This window comes from Sinocyclocheilus rhinocerous, unplaced genomic scaffold (genome assembly GCF_001515625.1).
Source record: "Sinocyclocheilus rhinocerous isolate Xijiao unplaced genomic scaffold, SAMN03320098_v1.1 scaffold235, whole genome shotgun sequence".
Taxonomy (NCBI): domain Eukaryota; kingdom Metazoa; phylum Chordata; class Actinopteri; order Cypriniformes; family Cyprinidae; genus Sinocyclocheilus; species Sinocyclocheilus rhinocerous.
In genome coordinates, this window is record NW_015646367.1 from 789,108 (window position 1) to 798,702 (window position 9,595).

Here is a 9,595-nt window from a genome sequence, read left to right on the forward strand (position 1 = left end):
ATAAACGTGTAAATATTTTCAAAATATATACTGTGCGTGTGTGGATTTATATATACATAATAAATATACACAACACACACATATATTATGCAAACAAAAACTTTTATTTTGTACGCGATTAATCGCGATTAATCGTTTGACAGCACTAATAATAATAAATGTTTTTGAGCAGCAAATCAGAATATTACAATGATTTCTGAACGATCATGTGACTGGAGTAATGATGCTAAAAATTCAGCTTTGAAACCACAGGAATAAATGACATTTTAAAATATATTCAACTAGAAAACATAAATAGTAAAACATATTTCAAAATTTTACTTTTTTGTTGTACTTTGGATCAAATAAATGCAGGCTTGGTGAGCAGAAGTGGCCATTCCTAGAAGAGTGTCTCCCACACGCTTCACCTCCGCTGCACAGATCAAACGTGTGTTCATTAGTCTGAGGGCGTTTGGCAGGAGGGCGGCTCTGCTCTGTGTGTGACCTTCTTACCGTAGACGGGTGTTTTTCCGGGCAGGATGACGATGATGAGCTGCAGTCCGGAGTAGGTGTTCTTCAGGTGTCTGAACATGGGCTCCACGCTGTCGGCTCCCTGTGCGTACTTACAGAAACACGGCTGACCCTGGATCGGCATCCCAGCGTCCTTTGAGATCTTACGCAGCTGGTCCGTGAAGTTCCTGAGGAAGAGATCTTCACATTAACACCAAAGCATTCGTAGCTGATTTATTAGCATGAAATATGTCTTAGAATTATCAAGGTTGAAAACAGTTGGGGTGCTTTTTGATATTTCTTTTAGGATACTTTAAACAGAAATCTCAAAAGAACAGCATTTGAATTAATTAGAAGATAAAAAAAAAAAAAAAAAATCTCATTCCACTTTAATTTTCATTGGTCACATTCCCACGGTTTTGACCGATTCAATATTACAATAAAATAATAATTGCCATGATTTTATTGTGATTATTGATTGTTGCATTGAGATTATGGTCATATTGTGAAATACAAATATCAAACAAAATAAGAAACAGGGTTATGAGAGTTAACTAAAACTAAAACTGAAACTGAAATCATAAAAAGCATTTTTGTTGCTTGAAATAAAAGGTAACACTTTAGAATAGGGAACACTTATTCACTATTAACTACGACTTTTTCCTCAATAAATTCCTAATTTGCTGCTTATTAATAGTTAGTAAGGTAGTTATTAAGTTTAGGTATCGGGTAGGATTAGGGATGTAGAAGAATGCATTAATATGTGCTTAATTAGTACTAATAAATGGCTAATATTCTAGTAATATGCATGCTAATAAGCAACTAGTTAAGAGACCCTAAAATAAAGTGTTACCAAATAAAATAAACATTAACTGAAATAAAGTAAAACATAAACCTTTTACTTCAGCTAGTTGCCGAAAAGATTTCGGATTTTAATTTAGTAATGTTTTAAAAACTGAAATAAAAAAAACATAAAACTACACAGACATACAGTATATCAAAAACAAAAACATTTTCGTTTTATTAGTAATTAGTAATTAGTAAAACTTAAATTACATTTAAAATGATGAAAACAGAACATCCAAAAATAAAACCGATTCAAAATATTAAGAAAAACTATAATAGTATCTCAATGATACTAAAATAACACTGATAAGAAATTGATTGTAATTATACTGTAAAATAAATCAATGTAATAAAAAAATAATTATAATTTATGTCTTCATTTCATCATGTGTAAACAGTAATTTTTTTAATAAAAATATGTGCTGCAAGTTTCAGAGTGAATCTTGGCTCAGTGTATTAATTTACATGCATGCAGCTACACGTCTATCATGAACTACGCATGTGTAAATGCTTCGCTTGAAACCAGTAAAGTATATATTTATTTAGTTAAATATAATTAAAATATCAAATATCTTACTGACCCCAAACTTTTGAATGACAGTGTATGTATTAGATTAAAAACTACATTTCAAAGTGGCATAAATCAAATGCCAAATAAGTGTTTTTGCCATTTATACACGTGCAACAAGCTCCAATATATGGGGGAAAAAATTGGCGAAAAATGCAAATGTGGACTTTTAGGATGGCTTTTTTCATCCATCACCTAACAACCAACCAGAATGCTAAAAATGACAAAAGAAAATCTATAAAACGATAACAAGGAACATAAACAGTAGCTCGGAATGAACACAAAGTGAAAACACCAGAGCAATGCAAGTCAGCATCAGTGAAAGATGCAAATAATGCAAAACAGACGAGAGTGTCTGTAGAAAACCTGCAGGGAGGGTACAGAACTCGTGGGTTTCCTTACTTGAGCACCTCTTCCCGACACTGTTTCTGCGGGGCGAAGCAAGCGATGGCCCAGACTTTGATCTCGATGCCGTTGAAGAACTGCTTTCCCCTCATATCCCACACACCCTGGTTGGGAGTCGCAATGGCACGATTCTGTTCACCGGCAGAAAGAGAGAGAATTTAGAAATCTCACACTGGAGGAGGTGATGATGTGTCAAAGCGGCACATCAACATTTATGCATTCGGCAGACACTTTTATCTAAAGTGACTTATACTACCAGTCAAAGGTTTGGAGTAAGAAAGATTTTTTATGTTTTTGAAAGAAGTCTCTTCTGCTCACCAAGGCTGCATTTATTTGATTAAAGGCACAATATGTAAGATTTTTTTATTAAAATATCCAAAAACCACTAGAGCAGTGTTATATATTTTGCTGACTTGTGTACTTACATTATCCCAAATGTTTCGAAGAATGTTTAAATCCAGAGAAATAAGCAATTTTAACTAGTGACACGGACCGTGTCCATAGTGTCATTGTGTCGCCTGCCAATGACGTCATAACCTCTGGATTAAAAACAGTTTTTGCCGTTTAATATTTTTGTGGAAATGAATTATTATTTTTTTTAGAATTCTTCTCTTTTCAAAAGAACAGCATTTACTTGAAATATTTATTTGAAATACAATCTTTACACTAACATTATAAAAGTCTTTACCGTCACTTTGCTCAATTTAACATGTCACTGTTAAATAAAAGTATTAATTATTTTTGTTTTTCTACTTACTTACCCCAAACAAAATATAATAATAAATGTTTCTTGAGCAGCAAATCAGCATATTAGAATGATTTCTGAAGGATCATGTGACACTGAAGACTGGAGTAATGATGCTGAAAATTCAGCTGCGCATCACAGTTATTTGAAATTGCAATATTTCACAATACTACTGTATTGTTGATCAAATAAATGCAGCCTTTGTGAGCAGAAGAGACTTCTTTTAAAACATTTTTATATTCCAAACGTTTGACAGGTAGTGCATTCCCTGGGAACTGAACCCATTACCTTGGCACTGCAAGCATTATGATCTACTGTTTGAGCAACAAGAACAGGAAGTAGAACAGGACCTGTCTGAGCTTCAGATTCAGTAAAACAGATCTCACCCGACCGCCGTACTGCAGGATGGGAGCGGGAAGCACTCTCCCCGTCACCTCGGCCATGTCGTCCTTCACTTTGATTCCAAACTCTTGAATGTAGGGATCCAGATTAAAGTTAGCGTTCTTCATCTGAACAGAAAAGAAAAAAATACGCAAGATAGTGAAGATTACGAAAATGCCCCTCAAACATGAAACTGCATCCACAACCTATTGTACTTCCACAATGTGCATCTTTACTGATTGAAACAGGATAGTTGAGAATAAAGAAAAATTATCTTCATTTTCTAGGAACCGATTTGAAAATTGGGCATTACATATCAGAATGGTTGAGAAGTAAGACAGCTTGATTATGTTTGAAAAGGAAAGTAATGTCAGAGGCAGAGCAATTTATTGCATTTTCACGAAAGATTACAAAAACTTTTTATTTGGAATAACGTACACTGATGAACTGTCCACAGCAAGACCAAAATGTACTACGTTTGAAAGTATATCTTGCAATATATCATAAAATACAAAGTAAATGATTTTCAATGGTCAATGCTGACAGTACGTAGAGAGCTGATATGATGCAAATATACAATACAATTTTTTTAATTAAATCAGATTTAAAAATTTTTTAAATTACATAGAATGAAAAAGAAATGGAGCGTTGACAGATCTGTCTGCCAAACTTTCTGTTCATCAAACAGGAGCGGGTTTAGTTTAACAGCTAATAATCTCAAATATTCGTTCATTGATCTGGACGATATAGTGTAAACCTCGACTAAAGTTTCTGGTGACCTTTTTGGAAATTGTTCAAAGACGTGGTGAACTAAAACAAAACCGCATCACAACTATCTCATTTATTGATCTGAGTGATAAACGGGTTTGTTTATATGAGCATGAACCCCAATGACAATGAGTGACATTCATTTCTTTCTTATATTCTGTAAGGAAATTGTTCAGAAACGCAGTGTAAAACATTACAATTGAATCAGCGTCACAACAAAAATATTCGTTCATTGATCTGGACGATAGTGTAAACCTCGACTAAAGTTTCTGGTGACCTTTTTGGAAATTGTTCAAAGACGTGGTGAACTAAAACAAAACCGCATCACAACTATCTCATTTATTGATCTGAGTGATAAACGGGTTTGTTTATATGAGCATGAACCCCAATGACAATGAGTGACATTCATTTCTTTCTTATATTCTGTAAGGAAATTGTTCAGAAACGCAGTGTAAAACATTACAAATGAATCAGCGTCACAACAACTTGGTCTCAAGATGACTTCCACACAACTCTACTGATGATCACAGATCACGTCACATGGAAATTATGATGTCACTTCATGCTCATGTTCACAAAATTCAAGGAAGCTGTGATGATGTCATCTGCAGTAATACTCTCAAAGAATGGGCTGATTCTATGACCACAAACCTTTATATTAGGATGATTCTGGATTTAATGCGACTTATCATAGAAAATGTTACCATCTCTGTAAAAACAAACTACAAATGTGGAAAACTGTCATGTTTTTGTCAATGTATAAAGAGCAAGCAAGGACTTTCATCAAAAGAACATTTCTGTCAGCAGAGGTTTTATTTTATATTTACTAGAGATGAGAAACAGAAGGAATTTAGTGCATTTGATCTGCAGTAATACTCTCAAAAAATGGGCTGATTCTATGACCACAAACCTTTATATTAGGATGATTCTGGATTTAATGCGACTTATCATAGAACATTTTACCATCTTTGTAAAAACAAACTACAAATGTGGAAAACTGTCATGTTTTTGTCAATGTATAAAGAGCAAGCACGGACTTTCATCAAAAGTGCATTTCTGTCAGCAGAGGTTTTATTTTATATTTACTAGAGATGAGAAACAGAAGGAATTTAGTGCATTTGGTTCTGGTTTGAATCTTTTAACGCTTCATTTAGGAATTCGGGAGAATGAAAATGTTTTAAAAAGTGAAATCATTCTGAATAAGAACCGGTTTTCAAATCCCAGGTCTAGTTTTACCGAGGTACAGATCAAATTAATATCTGTGATAGGAATTCGACAGCCTCAGCCACAGATGCTGAGCTGCACTTATTAGATTCAAGTCATTTGGTATATATTAACACCATTTCAGTTAATGAATTACATGTTTTCTTTACTATACATTTAAGTTCAATCTGTAAAACTTAAAATGCTGCTACCATGTTTTTACAGCAAAGTTCTGCCATCCACAGTTGCAGTTTTTTTTTCCCCTTTTAACTCTTTCCCCGCCAGTGTTTTTGAAAAAAGTTGCCAGCCACCGCCAGCGTTTTTGCTGATTTTCACTAAAATTTCACGGCCCCCAGAATATTTTGTTGTATAAATATCTGAACATGCAATACATCAAAATAAAGATCAGACCCTCTACATACAAACAAAAATTCTAGCTTATTTATTCTAGCTTCAAGCATTGTTTTTTTAACACATGGCATTTTTATCAAATACTACATACTGGATCATATTCAGTAATATTTCTGGATTGACATTTCACTCTGAAACATTAGGCAGTTTTCACTGTTGATGATCGCATTATTTTTCATATGCACACGCTTACATATGAGATCGCTTGTTTCCGCGTCTTCCTGGTCTGTGTTTTTGATCGGCACTTTCTAAACTCATTTAGGAGATGCGTAATAGCGCCCCCGAGCGTATAACAGTCAAAACACGGAAACCCGGAAAATTCCGAAGCGTTGTCTCATGAATAACGGAAAATTCCGTGTTTGGCGGGGAAAGAGTTAACCATACATTTTACTGAATCATTCTGCGTGCAAACAGCAATATAAGTATAAATATATATGTATATGTATATAAAAGTATTATATCATTTGTAAGTGCATTTAAGATACAGATAAATTAATCCAGAATATTATTTTAAAAGATGCCGTTTTTTATCATTTACAAATACTGTGATTTTTCAAATGCTACCAGTTTTTCAAATGTTGTGAATATGTATCTTGTCGATCTTAGTTATAATTATGGTTCCTTTGATTGAACAATTTAATAGCAAGCCGTTTAATAGCAAATGCTTAACTTTTAAGATGTGTTTTGAATACATGCATAAACATTGAGAAGTTTTTGCTAGATTTTCCAGAATATTCCTTTAAAGGATGCTGTTTTCTGTCATTTACAAATGTTGTGATTTTTCAAATGTAACAAATTACTAATATTGTGAATATAAATGTTGTTGATCTATTTGGCAACACTGGTTAAAATAAGGTTTTCTTTGATTGCAAAACTTTATGCGTAACTATTAAGATGCATACCACGTATAATCAAAAGGCTGAAAAACGTGCATTTCTTTCTTTCTGCTGTATTTTTTCAGCTCTATATTATCCTATGGGTAAAAATACTCTGGCTATGTAACCATGACAACAATGCACTAGCCAGTGCTCACTGTATGTAAAGTTGGCGCGTTTCCCGCGTGCACACTAGAGGTCAGCACTCACCAGTCTGCTGATCTCCTCCTGTCTGTCTGGTGCTGATCGCGCTGTGGCTTTGATCATGGTGGAGGTTTGATTATCTGTCAGTTTCTTGATGCACCGCTGCCCTGCTACAATATTGCACACCTACGAGAACAGCAAACCATATCAGAACATAGAAGGTCGTCTATGGTCGTTCTAACCATACGGATGACAGCACTGACCTCCAGGGGCAGGTAGGTGTGTTTCTGCTCCTGGCCCACCTGTAGGCAGGGCAGGTGGGGGTATTTGAGCTGCAGGTTGTACTTCTGCTTGAAGTATTGAGCCACGGTACATTCCACCGTCTGTCCGCTCTCAAGCTGCAGGGGAAACCTGGAGACACGAGCGACAGATCTTCATTCGCTGATCGCATTTCAAGATTTAAATCAGAGTTTAGACAGATTAGCAGTTATCAGACAAACTATTTGACTGCAGAAAACAAAGATGCATTTCATACAGACACAGAAGTAACTGTTAAGTAACACAGTTAACTAAAATTTTAATCATAAAAAAAACATTTTTGATACCTGAATTAAAATAAATGTTAACTGACAAAAAAAAAGTTATTTTATTTTAGCTAGTTTCCAAGGCAACATTTTCTCCATTTTACTTGATGTGCTAAAATAACTTAAACAAAAACTGAAATAAAAATTAATTAAAAACTATACAGATATATTTAAAACAACAAAAACACACAACAAATTTAATACAATTTTAACTCAAATTAACATGAAAGCAGCTTTTATAAAGTTTTTAAAAATGTATTCATTTTATTTATTATATAAATGATATCATTATTTTACTATTTGAATTCATTGTTGAAATATAAACATTTAAATGGTGCCTTTAATAAAAACCCGTTTTCCTGAGATTTATTCAAACAAACATTAAATAATAAAAACAACACAATAAGTAAAAATATAATGAATATGTAAAATGGACACATTTAGCAAATCCTTTATTTATAGAGACACTGACAAGCCAAAATGCACCATCACAGAAATGCTAATTAAATGTCATGGTTTCGGTCAACGATTTCAATCCTCCAAAACTGAAAATTCATTGAACATTTTAAGGACTTAGGACTAATTACGAACTCAAAGTATGACCGTTATGAAAAATGGAAAAAGTGTGAAATCCTACATGAAAATTATACTACGAATGCTGAAGGCTTCAGAGAAGGTTTCGCAGCACAATACTCACGTTTGGTGACTAGCAGGGCGACGTGTGACGTTACAGACGCGGTACTTTCTTTTCATTTGACCACAGTGCGTGACCTCCACCTTCAGACCTGATACCAACAAAACACGCAAAAACAACGAGTTAAGCAGTGTCATGAAAGCTTGTTATTGCCATTTTTTTGAGGTTTTTAAAACAACAATTCAAACCACAAAAAAATAAATAAATCGAATTAGTGCTGCACGATTAATCGAATGCGATTGTCATGCGCATTTTGTTAGTAATTCCACTTCAACAAATAAATCACAAGGCAAAGCCGTGGCAGGACGCTGAGATCATCCAGTGACTTCATCTGATACCTCATCTCAAACTATTAGGGGTGTAATGGAACACATATTCGTAATGAAATGTTCAGTACAGGTCTTTCTGTTCGCTCCGCATGTGTAGTGAGCGAATGCAGTGTTGTTTTAACCACTGCATGTGCAGAACTTCTGTGTGTGGAAAGTAATATGAAATGTAGTTGTACACATCCAAATAGGGCTGGGTGATATCAGCAAAAATATGATCACGATATTCCATATCATACTATATCGATATTTATCACAATTTTCATGTATTGATTGTGACATGTGATTTCCACATGCCTTGTAGAATGAATGTAAACATGACTTATTTATTCACAATTAGCTATAAATCCCCACATAACTTGTTTTATTTTTCCCCTAAATTCTGTTTTAATTTTTTCTGGATTCAGTTTTTATGATTTAATAGAAATGTATCAACAAGATTGGTGTCTAATGAATTACTTTGACAATTGAATCAATCTTAAAATTTATTCAAATTAAACAATAACAATAAATCTACAACAAAACTTTGCATTTTAATTTTTTTGTCAAATAAGATGCTGCACAACAGAACTAAAAAAAAAAATTACAACATGAAACTAAAATATTTGGCATCCAAAGGTGGCAGAATTTCAAATCTTCAAATCAAATTTCAAAACAGAACCATAAACGGCAGTAAAATAAGTGTGCTGCAGCAGGTTGAAACAATATTGACAGACCTTTTTTATTTAAAGTCAGAATCGTAGTTTGTCCAGTAAACCACTATTTAATAAAAAAGAAGCAATTTTATGTTTTGTTTTTCTCTGCTGTGCCGAAATCATACCAAAGCGTGACTGCAAAACTTGGTTTGAAATGTCATTTTTGTGTAATGGTTAACCCCTATAAAACAGCCAAAGGTTGGCAACACTTTACACTTTCTAATGGTTGTCAGGCTGTTACTATGCAGTTCCTAAAGATGTTCTTAGTAGTGATTGCCAGCGTATTTTGTTTGATTGTTAGAATGTTGCTAAGCCATTCAGAATAAAGCAATAAGCCCCAAGAAGCCGTGGTTTACAGTGAATTTATAACAGCTAAGGGGAGTTATAAACCCCGCATACAACCCCCTTAGCTGTTAGAAATTCACTGTAAACCACGGCTTCACGGGGCTTATTGCTTTTAT

The 9,595-nt window shown here is 34.1% G+C and overlaps 1 protein-coding gene across 1 annotated transcript in view; it reads right to left on the bottom strand.

Annotated features, from left to right (window-relative positions):
- The window catches only part of LOC107707628 (protein argonaute-1-like), a 32,404-nt gene that overhangs the window by 11,603 nt on the left and 11,206 nt on the right, over positions 1–9,595 (bottom strand). The window contains exons 5-11 of the mRNA XM_016511703.1: positions 8,117–8,204; positions 7,099–7,246; positions 6,902–7,021; positions 3,440–3,562; positions 2,306–2,439; positions 493–677; positions 357–412 (exon numbers count right to left, since the gene is read on the bottom strand). Coding sequence (XP_016367189.1) covers positions 357–412; positions 493–677; positions 2,306–2,439; positions 3,440–3,562; positions 6,902–7,021; positions 7,099–7,246; positions 8,117–8,204 — 854 coding nt within the window. The remainder of the gene's footprint in view (positions 1–356; positions 413–492; positions 678–2,305; positions 2,440–3,439; positions 3,563–6,901; positions 7,022–7,098; positions 7,247–8,116; positions 8,205–9,595) is intronic.